The sequence below is a fragment of the Pinus tabuliformis genome, chromosome X, assembly GCF_031772625.1.
Source record: "Pinus tabuliformis cultivar Carrire ecotype Pingquan chromosome X, CPIR1, whole genome shotgun sequence".
Lineage (NCBI taxonomy): Eukaryota > Viridiplantae > Streptophyta > Pinopsida > Pinales > Pinaceae > Pinus > Pinus tabuliformis.
Window position 1 is genome coordinate 270081313 of NC_142308.1, and position 20185 is coordinate 270101497.

The window sequence follows — 20185 nt, forward strand, 5'->3', positions numbered from 1 at the left end:
TTGTTAATGCATGACTTGGCTGCTTGCACTCCGAGCTGAATGAAGGGGAATTTGAAGTGAGGAGTAATAAATGAGGGGGACTCCCTCCTATAAGTCCTCTCCTTTGTCCACTTCGAGTTATTGCTGCCATTTGTCCCCTGGATCCTTGACTTTGACCACAAAATTCATCAATAATCTGCGTTAAACACATATTAAACCACATGGCATCATAACTAACTCAACTCACTCTATAAGCATAAATATAATTAGAAAATCATATAATAAGCTAAGGGAATGGTTGATTTGATTAGGGTAGGAGGTAAAATGAGCCCATATAATTACCCATTTATGAAGCTCATCAATGGTATGATGACAAAAGAGGTGAAAAAGATCAAGGGATTGAAGTTCTTTCAATCAAGAAAGTTGTTGAAAGGAAGTCTAAGATGACCTAAAGGAAAATGGGGTATGTATTTTTGTGTTCTATATTTGTAGAGTCTTGTCATATGGTTGTAGGTAACATGGATAAATGCTCTATTTCGAGAGCATGATCAAAAGAAAAGATCTCTTCCTTTGAAAGATGTAGGAAGGCATAGGTCACACATTGTCTAGATGAAATCAACATAATATGTCCTCATATGAAATATGAGGTGGTTGACAAAATTTGAGGAACTATGATTGAAAGTTCCTAGAAGGAAATGTGTGAAGAAAGAAAGGAAGAGATCATGAAATATGCAACTATGGAAAAGGCAATCAACATCCGAGTATTGAGAGATTTGACTATGATATCTCCATGAAAGATATGAAGACTTTGATGAAGTCTGAAAAAGAAAGAGACCCTTGACAATATATATCTTTTGGAGATGTGTCAATGTGTATGCAGGATGCTGATGCAAACTAGAAGATGTCATGATGAAAGACCATCACAAAGGTAATTTTGATTTAATGTTCATTCCTTAATTTTTGAATGATATTTGGATGGGCTTATGCAGGTTTGCCAAGGGAAGAGCTATGGATATCTTCCAACATTGATGTCCATGTAGTAGGATGAAAGATCCTTAAGGAAACATGGCATGAAGAAGGCAGGATGGCATGAAGGAAGGCTAGATAGGAACTGATGGATCACTTTTCGATGAAAGGAATAATGACATGACTGACTCATGGATGAAAGTGATGGATGGCCTATGGTGTACTAAAAAGTCTCAAAACATGAAGATTCCTGAATAATGAAAAGAAGTTCTTGACATCATGAGGAGGAGTTCTTCAAGCAGTTGGTTGTCCCATCATTTCCACCTGAAGAGCTATTGTAGGTCCCTAATTAAGAGGGAGCCTGGAAACAAGTTTCTAACTTGGTAGAAACTTGGAAGCAAATTCCTAAGCCAAGAAGGATCTTACGTACATTCCTTGCATAGGAATGAGTACATTCTTTCATTGGAATAGGTATGTCCTCCTTAAGTTGAGAGGGAGAGATAGAGACATCATTCTTGTCTTCACTTGGCAAGACATAATGAAGGATTGGGTAAACATCTGGCATCTGATGCTCTTTGAGGATGAGTTAGGGCATCCAAGATAAGAGTAGTCGTGGAGGATCGATATTCTTTGAGGATTGGGAATCCAAGATAAGAATAGTCCCGATGGAACATAGTCTAAGTGAACCCTGGTGGGGTATGTTCCAAGAGAGACAATGATGAGGACATCTATACATCATTGCTCTCGCCAACATTGTAATTTGATCTTGTGGGAGATAGAGTTGTTAGTCAAGGCGTTGCTATGTGACGATGTTGGTTGATATGATGCTATACAATGGGTTACCAATCCAACTCCTTTTATGAGAGTTCTTCAGATTGAGAATGTCCAAGTACCTTGTATGGATTACGAATACTTCCCTAGTTAAGAGGGAGTGTTGAAAAGTGTAACTAGGCTCGGTCTTCATAATGACATCTATAACTATGATTTTATGTAATTGATGTAAAGAAGAAAAATTAAAATTATTATTGTAATGCTTGTCTCATGGGGTTTTGTTGTTGCTCAAACTAGCAGGGATCCTAGAGGGGCACTCGCTAGGTCAAGAGCAACAATGAAGCTAAAGCCCACTGTCACCACAACTAAAGTTTCCTACTCTTTACGGACTTTCACCGATGGGAGGAGACCTAATATATGGATAATCACTTATGAGGGATAGATCGACTAAGATGGATGTGAAGTGATCTCGATTCTCGATGACCCTTTCTTAGGAGAGACTCAAGAGTGGGACTTGCTTTCCTTTTAAGAAAGGTATAAGGTTTTCTAGGATAGGGGAATAGGGATTTGAGGGCTTGGCTTAGGGAATGTGACTTGGAAAGGAGCTTCCTAAACCCTAAAATCCTTGTGGAACTTGGTTTCCCAAGTGGTTTTTGAAGAGTTGGCTTTGATAAGATATGGGACCACACGGGACTAAGTGGACCCTAGGTTAGGTCAAGAGGATAGGATTTAGCGACGAATGATATGCTTGACCTAATTAGGGAGGGGAAAGGGATCAAGGAATTAATTTTCAATGGAAGGCAATGCAAGGATCCTAGTGAGGTTTCTAGCCTGAGGGAAACTAAGGGCAAGAATTGGTCTTCGAGCTAGGGCTTGTGATATCTCAAGATCACACTGTCAGAATCTCATAAAATTTGGAGGGCTTCTTGAGGACACACCAGCGCAGTTGTGGACCAAAAGTTGAAGTATTTGGATGGCTAGATTGTGAGATATTCGATGCCGTGGGTGACCTATGGGGTTAGACCTAGAAAGAAGAGCAGAAGGTGAAGAAAAATAAGATAGAAAAAGCATAGCATGTCAAGTCCATATTTTGTTTGAGTGATGGGTATTTTATTTAGTAGGCTCATGATAGAGGAGCTCAACAACCAATGCCACTAACATCAAGGTACATAGAGGGCTTGTTGCTCTTGATTAAATACTAGTTCCATACCCTCTTACATGACAAAATCCAATGGAGTGTTGAAATCCCCCCAATCCTTGAAATCCTAGAAAACTGTTAAGTTTGTTGGATTTTGAGTGAGATCTAAAATTCTACTTTCTCCATATGAAATCTAATGAGGTTAGAACCACTCTCAAACATCTTGAATCATTTAACGGTAATGTTAAAAATTCAAGTAAAAATGAATTAAAATAAGATAGAAAAAGCGTAGCATGTCTAGTCAATATTTTGTTTGAGTGATGGGTACTTTTTTTAGTAGGCTCATGATAGAGGAGTTCAATAACCAATGCCACTAACATCAAGGTACATAGAGGGCTTGGTGCTCTTGGTTAAATAATAGTTCCATATCCTCGTACTTGACAAAATCCAATGGAGCGTTGCAATCCCCCCAATCTCGAAATCATGGAAATTTGCTAAGTTCGTTGGATTCTGAGTGAGATCTAAAATTCTACTTTCTCCATATGAAATCCAATGAGGTTAGATTCACTCTCAAACATCTTGAGTCATTTCATTTTCATCCATTTACTTTAATAATTTAACAATACCATGAATTGCATAGCATTAGTAGGGAAATATGGTCAAATAATAGGCTTCCCAAGTCATAAATCATTGCCTTTTTGAAAAAAAAATTGCATTCAAAGGGTCTTGGGCAGCAATGTACAAAACCAGCTGGTTTGGTACAATGGTTCAGGTCACCGGTCCGAACTGGTTTTGGCCTCAAACCAGTTAGACCGGTCGGTTTAGACCGGTTCAGTCCGGTCCTGATAACACTGGAAACAACATTGTGGCCTTCTAGATACCAAAGTTGGAGGCTCCATCCAACCTGTCCTGATCTCTCAAACCTACTGCGACCATCTTTGGAAAATATGTGACACTCAAATACACGGGTCGCACGGTCTGGAATATGCGAAAGCGTACGGTCTGGAATATGGCGATTTAATTAACTAGTTTTCCTAAGTTAGATTTAGGAAATATTTAATTATTGGTCAATTAATCTAGTTGAGGTGTTTCTAGGCTTTTCTTATGAAACCTATTTTGGGTTTTTGAGATCTTGTGTTCCTTAGCCTCTTAGACACCACAGAGACTAGAACACCTGTCCGCTGCTACCAAAAACTAACAAAAACTGCTCAGAAATCAGTCTGCTCAAGCTCAAGAAACTCGGCCTTGTTATAGTGTTATATCTCCCATAAGAATCACAATAGAATAACAAAAACAATCCTTCTTTAGTTTGGATTTGCCACAACTCCTCACCCCACTTCCTTCCTTAGCTCGGCCCTCTTCCTCAGCTCAGATTCTGTGGTCATTTCAGACCTTATTCCTTGCTCAATCATTGATTTTCCTTCCTTTAGATGAGCCATACATGTGGTATTTATACCAAACAAGTGGGGGATCAAGGGGCTGACTTGTGCGACTGGCAAAATGTATAATGAATATTCAAAAAAATCATTTCTCCTCAATATTGAGGAGTTAGAAGTTGTGCCATATGTTGTTGGAAAGGGTCTCCAAATATGCTATTTGACTATGTATCTTTCTCTTTCAAGTTTCATTTGGATAGTATTTGACATCAATAACAACTATTTTCAACAGTTTATGCATAATTTTCAGCCACACTGTTCCTTTAGTAAGCCTAACCCTAGGTGTTTATTGGAAGGCCTTTACTTCCCTTTCTTGATTATCCTAGAAAGACCTTTTCTTTGGCTGTTATATGACATCCTGCACCCTACCATTGCAAATCAGTTAAACTTTAACTTATAACAGCCATATCTTTGGTCTAAGAATTGAGTATTTGAATTGCAGCATAGAATATCGAGGCCTTTCTATGTTTTTCCAGTAATTGATCACATATTTTAGATCTCTTATATATCACCTTGAACCATAGTAGTTGATTATCCTTTATGTGATTTAGGTAAAGCCTCCCTTGTCGTAAAATATCACTAAAGTGCAAGCAGAAGGTTGTTGAGGTGACAGTGGCAACCCTTTCTCTTGTTGCCATAAGGTTTGGTTCTGCCCAGTGAGGCTTTGTACTAGACCTGCTAGATTTTGCGGCAACAGGGCTGATTTGTGCTTGATATGCTCACAAATTGATATAAGTATAGTGCACTGTTATTGAGATACTTAAATAAGGTGAAAGACTGGGGCATGAGGAAAGTTCACTCTGTGGTTGAACTTCTCATTATGGTGATGTGACTAGGTGGCAGGTGATTCTTCATTACAAGTTTTCTTCAGGCATGCTGATTGTCTAAAACAGAGATCAAGTTATGATGTCATGACCCAGTTCCACTGCAAGCAATCCCTCGACCTATAGTGGCTGATTTTGCAACATGTCTTGGGTCTCAAATACATAACAGCTTGAATATACACTGTTTTGACACAGGCTTTTCAGGGAAAATGATAGCAACAAGAAGCTTAATGACAACGACTTGAAACCACCATTTCAAGCCAGCAATCAGCATCACAGAACAGGACATCTTTCCATTCTTCCAGCATTCACTGGAGAAAGATCATATGGTTTTAGATCTGTTCATTGTTATTCCCAGCATCTGAAAGGCCTGAAGAAACATTATTTTCTCAGCATTTACAGCATGTCTTCATCCTATAGGTTTGCATTATTTCTAGAGCAGCTGTAGCCCTGTTATGATTTGATATGCAGCAATCCTTGGATCTGAATTACAGCAGCTAAAAGGTTTCTTTCCAGATCTGTCATTTATTACCATTTTGGAAAATGCCTTACTCAGAAAGCAGGGAATTGTCTTTCTTGTGCTAAAAACAAACAATCCTAAAGGAATTTGCTCCAGAACTCACACTAGGCTAAAGGGAAATTCAAATAAGAGTCATCTTGTTTAAGTTTGTCAGGGCAGATTTTTTATGCAAATAGTGCATCAATAATGTACATGCTTGCATACTTAACATTCCAAGTGATTATGAGAAAAAGAAGTTGAAACTTGGCTAGAAATTAAGTCTGTTGATATGTTCATCCCTTTGTGAGAAGCTTCTGGAAAAATATATTTTTAAAAACAATGATCTCTTTCCTAATGGTAATTAAACTCCAAGAAGTATTTTTTTTTTCCATGGACACTATTCCGAACAAAAGCCTGCCTTTCTTGTATCTTGTTCTTTGTATCAATGCATTTAAGTTTCCATGTTTTTACAAAATAAAAAGAAATATTTCACTGGCTTGTCTTGTTGCAGCACTTGATTTTTATGGCGCACTCAGATCTCGCACATATGATCGGTTTGTCCTAAAGGTATTTTTCTTTATATTAATTAAATACAGATCTTTTATCTTCCAATATGATAAAGAGGATCATCGTATGCACACTTGGTTAAAATCATGAATTAACATCTAATAAGAATTGTACGACATAACATACTTTTTCTTTTCGAGAGATGCAATTCATGTTCAAAAACCATCTCACAAGTCAACATTGATTGCATGTCACTAACGGTTGATGAGTATATATTGATCTCATTGTATTTTAATAACGAAGAAACAAATATTAGTGAAATTAGGCCAAAATTGAAGCATGAATGTAGTTTTTGTAAATCTTTCCATATGGAGTCTCAAAGCCCTTGAATACAAGATCCTATATTGAAACAAATTAAAGCTAAACTTTTTTTGTTTGATCAAGTAACACTTTTTTTTTAATATTTGTCGATGGAGTAGCATTCTTTAGTATTTACAATAAAAAAATATATTGAACATATTGTCAATTACCAAGATAGTCAAATTATAGTAATTATGATGTTGAGAAGTTTTTCTGGAGTACTGTGTGCTCTTGTTGAGGTGTGCGATGTTTAGGACGAACACTTAACCCATCTCCAGGGACAAAAAGCTAAGAATGAAGATACAAAGAGTGCACAACCAAGATTAAATAGAGAAATAATAGACCATCAGGTAGTGTTCGTTGATGTTTTAATAATTAAAATAAGTGGAATTATAAGAATTGAAATTGAAATAAATCAATAATAATGGGTTTGGTCAAATATGGTCATTAGAGACGAGAGGAGAAAAGAAGTATTGCTAATAATTAATAACAAACCCTTATAATTTAGAGGAGGATTTAATTTAAAATAATACTAATTAAGTCTGTTGGAGGTAGCTCAATTGGCAATGGTCATGAAAATGAAGTCTCACTGAACCAAAAGTCTTGGGTTCAAATCTTGTGCAATCCCCCAGGAGAAAGCCCGGGCCGATGGGGAGATAGACAGATCGTAGGCCCCCCAGAGGTTTACTAGTAGTTACGTGTCAAGCGAGTTGCTTAGTCCTCTAGGTTACAAAAAAAGAATACTATTTAATAAATAAAATGAATAAGAATATATTCACTAAGTGAAATAAATAACAAATGAATGAAATTGTAAAAAATGAAATAAAAGATTAAATTAAAATAAAAATATAATAGTAACAAGGGGTTTGGTCAAAATAAAGGAGAAAATGGGTTAATGATATAAAATATAAGTATAATTAAAATAATATAAAAGTTAAGGAGAACATATTAAATATTTACTATAAAATCTTAAATAGTATTAAATTAATAATAAAATAATAGAGGGGTCAAATTGATGTTAAGACAAAACAGAGGTGGTTAATTAGGTGAAATAAATAATAAATAAATGAAATTGTAAAGAATGAAATACAAGATTAAATTAAAATAAAATAATAATATTAATAAGGGGTTTGGTCAAAACGAGGGAGAAAAGGGCTTAATTATATAGAATATAATAAATAGATTTAAAACAATATAATAGTTAAGGAGAGAAAATTAAATATGTATTTTAAAATATTAAATAGTATTAAATTAATAATAATTAACACAGGGTCAAATTGATGTTAATACAAAAGAGAGGTTTGGAAGGGGGGTCATTATTGAATTATTAATAATAATATTGAAATGATATATTAAATAAAGAGATAATTAAAAGAGGGTGAGGGTTAATTATTGGAAATAAATAATTGATTTAAATTATTAAGATAAGGAAGAAATAGGTAAACAAGAATAAGATTAAGAGAATGTAAAATGAAATGAATTAGATTAATAAGGTGTAAAATAACACAAGTTAGATTAAGAGAATTTAAGGTAAATTAGATTATATTAAAATAAGAATTAAAATAAATTGGAATTATATCTTTGAAAAGGGAATTAAATAGAGTTTTATTAAGAATTAGAATATATTAAGAGAGAACTAAGAATAAATTATATTAATGACAAAGAAAGAAAAGAGGGATCTAAGGAAAAAGGAGATTAGGTAGAAGGTGAAGGGGGAGGGTTACAAAAATCAGGTTTAGGGGGATGAAGTTTGGAAGACGGAAAATCAATAGTGGGTTTCCAAGATTGGCTTAATTGATATCCATAATCTTGATTAAAGTTGTTAGGGTGTTTTTTCGATTTCTAGAGCTCCCCTAATGATGTTGTTCAAGTGGAAGCAGGGGGCATGGGCAAACGCCGAGATTTTCGTTTCATCATAACAAATTAAATGTTTGGTATTGTAGGAGTGTCTAGCTAGGGCATATTTGGCGATACTTGTTGTTTTTCCACAATCCTAGTGTCTAAGATAGAATCTTAAATCACTAACGCTACCAAACCAAGAATCACAACAAAGCTACTTTTCACAGCGGAATATAAACAACATTAGTGCACAAAATATACACAACGTTTTACACAAATTATGTACAATAACCCAACTTCACTATATTAATCAACCTGAATAATACAACAGTCTAGGGCTCTTGTACCAGGGATGATGGCCCTCAAATATCCACTAGTACAAGAATACAAAACTAGAGCTTGGTGTCAATCCATCGACAACCAATCTACCCTCAACAAGATACTCTGACCATCTGGTTGTACTGCGCTCTCTCAGCTCCTTTCAGTCGTACCCTGTACCTGCTCAGTCCTTCGGCTCTCGATCTGCAACACTGCCTCTATCAACGATCCAAGTCCATCTGGCCAGTGAACAATGGCTATCCAATTTGCTCACTAGTTGTGCCTTAGTCCATCAGTTGCATAACACATTGAGACTCATGTTGAGTTGTTCACAACTCCATTTGTGAACAACTCAGAACTGCCCACTGTTGCTCCTCAGCTACTTAGGGACTTAAACCCACTATAGTCTTCTTGCACTGCTCCAATGAAGACTAACATAGGGCACTGAGGGTTGCCACCTATCACTGCTCAAGTCTCTTCTTCAACAATGAACATGGGCTACAACAACTGCTCCTCTAGCTGATCAGACCTAAGCTTCAAACTGCCTTTCCTAGTGGTCACCTTAGTCCATCAAGTTGCCACATAGACTATCAACCCTTCACCCAATCACGCAATAGTCCAAAGTCCATCTTTTCCACTGCTCTAGGGCTACTTTGGACCCTTTCTCGCTACCCTCCAACGGTCCACAAGGTGTCCAATCCTTGTTGTAGCATCTACTCTTGGTTAGGGCATTCAACCACCTAGGAAACCCTTCCTCTTGGCTGCCAACATACTTCACCAATTGTCCTCTCCTAGGATACTCATCCTTTACCAATCAAGATGGCATTTGCAACTCTCGTTGCTGCCACCTTGCCTTGGGATCTGTGCATCAACAAAACTGGTTAGGGAACACCAACAACCCTAAACCTTTTCTCAAACTCTGGTAATCTTCTCCAACTGGGTTGCTCCATTTGTTGTCCATTCTAGGCATCAAAACACAATGATAGACCTTGAGGAACCTCCTCCCAACAGCCTACAACATACCTGTAATTCCAGCAAAATAAAACAGTCCCAATCATAAAAGAATACCCATGTTTTGGTTGTGGCCTCTTCTAGTTAATTGCAACTAGGTTAGGAGGTCCCTGTTAGGGCTTTAGGCTTGTTATCACTCAAACTAGCAGGGGTCCTAAAGGGGGGATCCTTGAAGGGCTACCACTAGGTCAAGGGTTGTTAGTTTTTGTAGCACCAGGTGTGTTCTAGCCTTGAAATTTTGTGGAGAGGCTAGAATGCATGAGATCTCCAAAACCCAGAAATCATTTCTGGAAATTCTGCCTAGAAATGACTTAATAAGATTGTTAGTCAGTTTTTAAATATTTCCTAAGTCTAAACATAGGGAATATGACTAATTAATCAGAATTAATTAAGGTGCGAATGTTCTAGAAACGCACACAGATCGACTTCATGTTAATCCTAGCCATCGATTAAGAACTAATCTTGGTCGTTGAAGTCTCAACAGAGGATTATAAGAAGAAGTCGATGGGGCTTGGAGAAATCACTTGAGTAGTTCGATTTCATGAGCAGATCGATTTCCTGAGTAGAAGCATTCAGTTGTCGGAGAGAGAGCCAGTGAGATCGAAGCAGTGAGAGAGGGGTAGAGATAGTGAGGTTGGAGGAGACATTCTAGATCCAGCGAGTGCAATTGCAAAGAAAGTTAGAGATTTCTCTAGGAAGTAGTGCAAAAGCTTCAAAGAGAAAGTTCAATTTTGCTGGGGTGAAGTTGGATTTCAGTTCCAGACGTCAGAGGACCAATTTCCCAGTCAGCAGAAGGACTAATTTCCCAGTCAGCAGAAGGTTGGACGACTTGACCTTCAGTCGTTTCGAGTAGAGTGTGTAGCAGACTGCACTGGTGTGACGCAGTAGCTGCACAGAGCTAGGAAGACCGCTTGATTTTCAGAGAGCTGTTGAGTGTCGCGATTGCTTGGAGTGAGGGTAATTTCCCTCAAGATATTTTTGCTAGTATTTTCTCTACAAGATTGCCAGTATTCTGCATCCAAATTATTGTACTTAGATTTCACTACTGCTTAATAATAAAACCCTCAGTTGCTACACCAGTTTTCTCGAGTTGGGTTTTTTCGAGGGACATTTTCCAAAAATAACTGTCATTTTATGTGTGTGCTAGTACTTCTTTTTGTGTTTATTTCTTTCGCAGTTTATTTGTGTAGATTGCAGTGTGATTGATTTAGTATTTGTTGTAGCTCACAATAAATAAATTGTTAAATTTGATTAACAATTAGGAGAATTATTTCCAGTTGGTGCAATAGGATTCGGGTTTTCGAATTTTACATGGTATCATAGCATAGACGAGCAGCCAGAGTGCTTAGTATCGAAGGAGGAGTTTCACTGTTCATTGAGAGGCAACAGTTCGAAACGCCAGAGGCAGTGTAGTTGCCTTAGCCAAGAAGACGAATTCTTGAGGAGAAATCAATTTTTCTGAAAGAGGGATAAAAAAATTCAATCTCTCCAGTTCGAGGGTTTCCAAAGGCAGAGGGAGCAACCAATATTTTTTGCAGAGCATATTTCTAGCTGGACGCAACAGTCTTGCAGCAGTTTTCTAGTGCAGAACTAATGTCACGAGGAAGAAGAGCACACACTGAGGGAAAATTTTCCTCAGGGAACTTCTAGTCTCAAGAAGTTCGAATTCCCTTGCAGATCAACAACGATCGAGTAGCAGTAGTGGCCAAGTAGTAGAAACGACCGAGTAACAGTAGTGGACGAGTAACAGAAGTGGTCGAGTAACAACAGCAGCCAAGTAGAAACAATGGACGAGTAACAGCAGTTGAGTGAGGGCCAAGTAGCGACAATTGAGCAGAAGGGAAGAGGAGATTTTTGACATCATCTGAGATGGCCACTACCGGACTAAAAGATCAAAACAGGTTGGACGTGCTTCCAACTATGTTATCTGGAAGGCAAGGATGTCCTTCCTTCTGGATGAATATGGGTTGAAGTCATTCATAGACGCAGTGGTAGCTATCCTCATGGATGCAGATGAACTGAAGGAGTATAGAAAGGATATGTCGAGGGCAAAGAGGTTGATTCTTGATGGTGTTCGAGATCACATTGTATCACACATAGCAGGCTAGGGAACGACCAAGGAGATGTGGGATACACTTTCCATGCTATACCAAGGCACTTCCGAGCAGTAGAAGATGTACTTAGAGGAAATGTTGAGATGCACCAGGATGCAGAAAGAGAACACATAGACCCCTTCCTCACCAGGATTCAGGATATCTAGGATCAGTTGTTAGATGTTGGGGCAGCGCCTCAAGCCACAGAGCTAGTACGATTGGCACTCAACAATGCCTTTGAGGAGTCACAGGTATTCATCCAAAGCATTTTGGGCAAAGAAACCTTGCCAAGGTAGGACGGGATGTGGGTCGATTTGTAGCAGGAGGAGTTGAGGCAAGACTTAATGAAGAGCTCCATCAATGGCAATAATAGTGGATGGATGGAGTTGAAGGAGGAGGAGAATGTGGCCCTCGCATCTAAGGGTCTCAGTCAGGGACATGGGGAGCAGTGAAAGAAGAAGTACCTGTCAAAGGTCAAGTGCTTTAGATGTGGTGAGCTTGGTCACTACAACACCTAGTGTCCTCTAGGAAGAAGGACAAGGAGGAGAAGCAGAACCAGCACGCAGCATCAACAGAGATCAATAGGCTGTCCACTAGATTGGAGGAAGACTTCGCCATGTTTGCTGACATAAACCCAGGAGTGAAGTGGGGTGACTTGGTGTTGTAGCCCCAAAGTGCTACAAATGGGCAAAATCCTTGAGGAGGTCCACCTCTTGCACCAATACCTTGCTATGGGGGCCCATAGTATTTCAGTAGCAGGATGGATTAGTGGCAGTAGATGCAGTGCAAATGCTTCAGTGACAACGCAGATGCTAGCAACAGTCAGAAACTTGGGTGACAGATGCATCATACTGATCACAGTTGATTCAATATTTAGGATGCTTTTTAGTTGTAGTCTGTAGATGTTGCAGTTGCAACAACAACAGATGGAGAGGGAGTTGCAGTGGAGATGCAGTGTTGGCAGCAGTTCAGTAGGGTCAGCAGCAACATAGATGCAGCACATATTAGAGTTGCGCAGTGGTTGGTGGGCAACAGTAGTCAGACATCAACAACATGTTGATTTGGGGTAGCATTGGATGTGCTCTAGCCATGAAAATGGGTGGAGAGGCTAAAGCACATGAGATCTCCAAGACCCAAAAACGGCTAGCCAGATTCTACCCGGTTTAGGAGATATTAAAATAATTAATATTTTTAATGGAGTTCCTAAGTCTAAGTCTAAACTTAAGGAAAAATAAAATATTAATGGGTATTAATATAAAACTGGATTAGAAGGTTCTAAATGACATGGATCAAGCCAAATCTAATCTTAGTCGTTGATTAGAGATGCAACCGTTGAAGGACCAACAGGAAAAGCATAAGAGGAGGCTTGAGGGTCAGCTGGAGAACACACCAGAGTGATTAGTCATTCGATTTTCTAGAGCGGGGTTTGCTATGAGAAAATCGAATCAGTGATCAGTTGCAGCGAGGGGCAGTCAGTACAAGACAAAGAGGCAGAGATAGTGCCGGGAGACTAGCACAGAAGCAGAGAGAGGTAGACACTCAGCCAGAGAGAGCCACGCAGAGCTAGCAGGGATTGCACAGAGCCCAGAAGAGCCTGCATCATCAATGCAAAGGCTGCAGGAGTGATGCAGAGGGCCGTAGAGGTTGCGCAGTGCTTAAGAGGGCTAACACAAAGCTTCAGAGGTTGCTGGAGTGGGTTTTGTTGGTCAGATTTTCTGAATATCTCCTTCCGAATAAAGAGGTATTACTGCCAGTTATTTTTCTCTATCGGGTGAGCTAGTTTGGCACCCAGTTGTACTCAAGGATATACTGCATAATAAATAACCCTCAGAATTGCTGCATTGGTTTTCCCAAGTTGTATTTTTCCAGGGACGAGTTGTCCAAAAATAACGGTGTCACTTGTGTGTTTGCTAATTCTTTCAGCTGTTGATCTGTAGATGGTTGACACTGTATGGTGTTTATTTCGATGTTTATATGTTTAAATAACTTGTTTGTAATTAACAAGTAGGAGGAATAAACCAAAAGAATACAGATAAAATTTCTAACGGATATACTTAGAAATTTCAACATGGTATCAGAGGGTGGTTGTAGATCACAGTGAATTAGGGCCTCTTTAACAGTGAATTAGGGCCACCCTTAACTGTGGATAGAGCTCCCTCCTTGACTGCATAGAGCCTTCTCTTTTGACTGTGCCTTGATCTCGTATAGAACAATAGTTAGGGCATCTCCCTTTAGGTCAGCGTTTAGACTTCTTCTCTCCTCCATGACAGCGTTAAGGTCTCTCTCAGAATGTGGATTAGGGCATGGCATATTCCCTTTGACTGCGTCTAGATGTTCCTCCTTTGACTGCGGCTAGACTGCTGCTAGGGCATCCTCCTTACTACGGCTAGGGCATCATAAGACTTAGGCCAGCGTATACTCTTAGGATCTCTCCTCCCACCAAAACCCAAAGACAAGTGGAGAGGAAGAGATCACAAGAAGAGTGTGTGCAAATGACTTGCAAGCCACCTCTTTTTATACTAAAACGTTGAGCACAAGTGGGGTTTATTTGGTTGTTGGCGACCTTGACGAATTGTCTTATAACACAAATAAATTCATAACTCTATGAATACTTATCGGAATCAGATGATCTTTAGATCAATCCTACACCTCTCGATGAGAGGTATCCAAGAAAAATATCAGTTGCCATTAATAAGATGACCCACATGTAGTTTGGCCCTAGTTGCCAATTTTAACACTCCCTCTCAACTAGGGAGAACTCAATCCGCTGATCCATCTGTCTGACTGTACTATCTCTGCCATTAGTGCTGTGCACTGCTTTGCTCTGCTCTGCTGAACCATGAAGAAGAAGAATTGATTGAGAATGTCTCATACCATTCTTTACTGACCCGAAGTAAGTTCATATGAGGAGAGTGTGTCATACCACTCTTACTGACCCGAAGTTAGTTTCATTGATCCCAGATCAATATCACAAGAGAGCGTCTCAAACCACTCATACTGATCCCAGATCAGTTTCATTGATCCCAGATCAATGGAGGTCATCCTAGCATAGGGAGTACGGTAGATACAATGATGCATCCATCGATAGTACTACTAATGGTCCCTAACCCCATTTCCCTACTCATTGATCAGATGGGAGGTACTTCCCATGAGTCCCAAACTACATGGGTAGGATTCCTCAACAGTAGAACTAATCATCCTGTCCACAGGAGAACGAATCATCCTATCCTACAGTCGCCACGGGAGAACTAATCATCCCTACCCACAGGAGAACTAATCATCCTGTTCCATAGTCGCCACGGGGTGTCACAGGGAAGGCTGAGCCATTCACGTTGTACACAGTACACCACAAGGGGAGGGTGAGTTGCCCTATGGTCGCGTGTTGCTCCAGTAAGTACCCCAAGTCCCCAAAGCTCTCAAAGCTCAATGCATGCAATATGCAGGACCCTTATGTAATATCCCGTTTCCAAGATATTCCCCAAACCCTAGTAAATTCCAACCAAATACGTACAAATGATATAATAACGGGGAAGCTCAAAGTGATGGAAATAACAATGGTGTAACATATAATAATATAAACATGAAATATAAGTTGATACTCAAGAAATGCAGCGAGAAATGCTAAGCCATTTTATTATACTGAGCAATAGAATGAGTACATGAGGTGATCAGAAAGATGGCACCTCGACTTGCACAAGGCAAGTGAAGAAATACACTCAGAATAGCAAAGGAATGGCCTCCAAGCTGCTGGAGAACTGTCGTGTTGTTGTTGCTGCTGGAAATCAAATGAGGATATGGGGCTGTTTTCCTCCTCAAAAAATGTTGAAACTCTGGAATCGAACTCTACTCAAGAAAATCGGAAAAACCCAGAAAGCTTTTTTGAAATGGCCGCCCCCAAAAATCGCCCCCTTGAGGACCCATGCAATCCCTCAAGGCTCTGCGCTGCCACTGAATCAAACCCACCAAAACTCTGCCTGAAACTCAGCCAAAATCCTCCAATATGCAAGGGCTGATCCCTTGCTCAATCTCCCAGCACAAATCCCCCTGCAAAACCTCAATCCAGAACTCTTGCCAGAAAGAACTACATCATCCCTCTCAAGACTGCGTAGTCATCCAAGATGCTCAATTCTCCTGCCAAAATGCCGATGAAACCACTGCAAAAATACTGATGGAGATACCTTTCCTGAGCAGGCACTCGAAGTCCCTCGGGGCTAAGGGTGAGATCTTCGAACGGAGACACTCAATGCACTAAACAGTGCTGCAGACTACCTAAACATCCAGCGTGCTCTAAGTCGAAGTGACTAGCTCAAATGCACATAATCAAATGCTAAAATGAGGAGGCTCCTCTCTCCTTTATAGCATTGGCCTCTCTCAATCCTAAGGCTCACTTCATCCAACGTAATCCCCTCTTGCCATGTGTTCCTTTTCCATCTGCGCAGTCCCTCCATGTGTCTGTGTGGGCCCCATCTCTGCATGGTCCTTTGGCCCCCCTTGGCTCGCCTTTAAGTCACAATGTTGTGCTACTAGGAAGTGACATTTTATTCTAAAAGTGAGTTATGTCCCCTTTCCTCACCTTTTTATTTACAAATAACTACAGAAGGCAAAATTGAGCAAAATCGAATATTCTAATTAGCCATGGCTCCCCCGAAAAATGTTGCTTGTCCTCAAGCAACTGAAGTGATGGATGCTGCAAAATTTCCTCACTCTCCCAAGTGGCATCCTCATCCGGTAAATTCTTCCACCTCACCAAGAATTCCCGGACCGTCCTGCTCCGCAGTTGCCTCTCCCTGGTATCAATAATAGCCTCTGGCTGTAACACCAAATGCCCCTCATCATCCGTGGGTGGTAGCTCATCTGTCACTGTCACATGCTGCCCCAATGCCTTTTTCAGGCACAATAAATGAAAGACGTTGTGAATCTTGCTACCTTGGGGCAGCTCCAACTCATATGCAACCTGTCCAATCCTGCGTATCACCCTGTATGGCCCATAAAAGCGGGGATTGAGCTTCTCAACCCCCTTCTGCTTCAATGACGACTGTTGGTATGGTTGTAATCGTAGGTAGACAAAGTCCCCCACCTCAAACTATCTCTCCACCCGACCCCTGTCAGCATACAGCTTCTGCTGGTTCTGTGCTGTAGCCATATTATCCTTGAGAACTCGGAGAATATCCCGACTCTCTTGGATCCAAATCTTGGTTCTCGGAGCCTTGCTAGCACCAAACATTACGTCAGCAAAAGATACGAGGTGATATCCATACAAAGCATAGAATGGTGACATACAATGGACATGTGATGTGTAGTGTTGTAGCAATACTCCCCCAGATGCAACCACTTTAGCCATGCTCGTTGCTGCTCACTGACATAGTTACACAAGTAGCCTTCCAACCACTTGTTAACTATCTTTGTCTGCCCGTCCGTCTGTGGGTTATAACTGGTACTTGGTGTCAACTTCGTCCCCACCAACCGAAAAAGCTCATGCCAAAATTCGCCCATGAAACGGCTGTCCCTGTCACTAGTGATGGTCTTGGGTAGACCATGTAACCTGAAGATCTCTTTGAAGAATAACTCGACCACCTGTGCTGCTGTGTAGTGCGCAGATATGGCGAAAAAGTGTGAGTACTTTGTCAGTCAATCAACGATGACAAAGATGCAATCCTTGCCCTGTACCATGGACAACTCTGTGATGAAGTCCATCGAAATACACTCCCATTTCCCCTCCAAAATGGGAAGATGCTGCAATAATCCTGTGGGATGGTTCATCTCCCCCTTGTTTCTTTGGCAAACATCGCATTCCCGGACATGCTGGAGTACGTCCTCCTTGAGGCCCTTCCATGAGAACCTCTCTCTAATGGCCCTGTGGGTTTTGGTAAACCCCTGATGGACGGCCAATGGTGAATCATGTGATGCCTGGAGTATCTTCTTCTTGAGCTGAGACCCCTTAGTCAAGAAGATCCGGTCCCTGTAGTAGATGATCTCATCGACCACCCCGTACCTGTCATTTGCCACCTGTCCATCCAGAACCTCACATGCGAATCTGTCCTTGGAGTACTCTACTAAGAGTCGAGCCCTCCAGTCTGCGTCCAAGCTCATAAGAGACAACGTGGCTGGTCTACGTGATAGGGCATCTGCTACGATGTTGTTCTTTCCCTTGACATACTCAATGTCAAAGTCATACGCTTGGATCTTACTGATCCACTTCTGCTGCCTCTCCTGTAGCTTCTTCTGCTCCAAAAAGAACCTGAGGCTGTTGTGGTCAGTCCTCACCCTGAACTTGTTACCCACTAAATACTGTTGGAACTTGGCCAATGCATGCATGATGGCCAACATCTCCTTGTTGCATATAGAATACAACCTCTTGTGTGGAAGGAGCTTCCGGCTCTCAAAAGCTATAGGGTGACCTCCCTGCATCAATACCGTGTCGATCCCCTCCCCCGACGCATCACACTCCAAAACGAATGGCTCCGTAAAATCCGGCAATGCAAGCACTGGGCAGCTGCTCATAACCTCCTTGAGCCTGTCAAAGGCTCGCTGCATTGTATCCGTCCAACTAAATGCCCCCTTCCTCGTCAAATCTGGCAGGGGTGTAGCAAGCTGTGAGAAACCCTTCATGAACTTCTGGTAGTAGGTACAAATGCCAATGAATCGCCGAAGTTTTGTCACGTTCCTCGGCTCTAGACAATCTTTGATGGCTCTGATTTGCTCCTCGTGGACACTCACTCCGTCCACCCCTATGATGTGTCCCAAGTATAACATCTCCGTCAACCCAAACTCACACTTGGAGAGCTTGGCATAGAACTGCTGCTCCTCCAAGATGCGCAATACTATCTCAATGTGCTGGAGATGCTCCTGCCAAGTCCTGCTATAAATGAGGATATCATCAAAGAACACCAACACAAGCTTCCTTAAGTGACTACGGAAGATGTGATTCATGCAAGACTGAAATGTAGCTGGGGTGTTGGTTAGCTCGAAGGGCATCACCAAAAACTCAAAGTGCCTGTAGTGACACCTGAAGGTGGTCTTGGGAATGTCCTACTCCCTCACGCGAATCTAATGGTACCTAGATCTCAAATCAATCTTTGAGAAGAACCGTGCTCCCCTCAACTCATCCATCAACTCATCGATCCTGGGTATGGGGTACCTGTTCTTCAAGGTCTTCTTGTTCAGGGCCCTGTAGTCAATGCACATCCTCAATGTGTCGTCCTTCTTCTTCACCAACACCACAGAAGAAGCGAAAGGACTCGTGCTCGGCCAAATGTGCCCAAGAGCCAGCAACTCCTGAATGGCCCGTTCAATCTCATCCCAATAGGCCTTAGGATGCCTATAGGGGGTGGTAATCACTGCCTGTATGCCCTACTCAAGCTCAATGGTGTGCTCAAACCCTCGGTCCAGTGGTTGTTCCGGCGGAATCTCCCCAAACACTATGGCATACCGGTCAAGGATGGACTGTATCTCTGGATGTACCGTCTGTCCTGTAGTCCCTGCCTCTGATGCACGTAGCTCCACTGCTCCTCTACGTCTCCCTAACGAAAGACTGCCTCCATCCGATGAGCTGAAACAGTCTAAGGCGGATATGTGTGTTGTCCCCGTATCTTCTCATGCCTCCCTGTCTTCTCATCATCCCACTCCATCTCTAGGGTATTCCAATCTATCTTGACCTTCCCTAGAGTGATAAGCCACTGAACACCTAGTATCATGTTGGTGTCCGGAATATCGACCACGAAAAAGTGGTCAGTCAGTGTATAGGTGCCCATCGTCACTAATAGCTCTGGAACATAACGAGCACACATCATGGTCTGATCTCCTGGGACCAAAACTGAAAATCCATCGAAGCTCTCTATCTGTATACCTCTCCGCTCAACCATCTGTGCATCGATGAAGTTGCGGGTTGCCCTACTGTCAACCAAAACTGATACTCGCTGGCTGCGTATTGTGCCCCATACGCGCAGTGTCAAATACTTGGGAACTCCTCGCAATGCTGCAAGGGCCCCTCCGGTAGGTGCAAAAGCTGCACAACCTACTGTTGGCGATGGAGGTGACAAAGGACCCTGCACGGCATGACTATCTCCTGCCTCCACATCATCCTCCTCATCCTCTTCCTCGTTGCTCTCGGAGAAGACCTCAATAAAATGTGCTTTGCCAGCAGCACATCTATGTCTCGGTGCCCATAACTCTTGACAAGTAAAGCACAACCGCTTCTTTTCAGCTCCCTCCTAGCATCATCGTCAATCTGCGCTCGTCCTAGATTTCCCTTTGGAGGTGGAATCCTCACATCCTTCCCCTTAGACTAGAAAGTCTGTCTCTAGGGGTAAGGTGTCCGGGTCTTGGAGAAGACATCCTGTAAATCCCGGGTCCCGCTGATAGCATCCTGGAGTGTGGCTGGTCTAGTGGATCGGACTAAACCCCGAAGTGGCTCCGGTAACCCCTCAACGTACATGTAGATCCTT

General features: G+C 41.4%; 1 protein-coding gene across 1 annotated transcript in view; it reads left to right on the plus strand.

Annotated features, from left to right (window-relative positions):
* The window catches only part of LOC149139426 (P-loop containing nucleoside triphosphate hydrolases superfamily protein), a 576721-nt gene that overhangs the window by 432198 nt on the left and 124338 nt on the right, over window positions 1–20185 (plus strand). The window contains exon 10 of the mRNA XM_089449256.1: window positions 6125–6180. Coding sequence (XP_089305382.1) covers window positions 6125–6180 — 56 coding nt within the window. The remainder of the gene's footprint in view (window positions 1–6124; window positions 6181–20185) is intronic.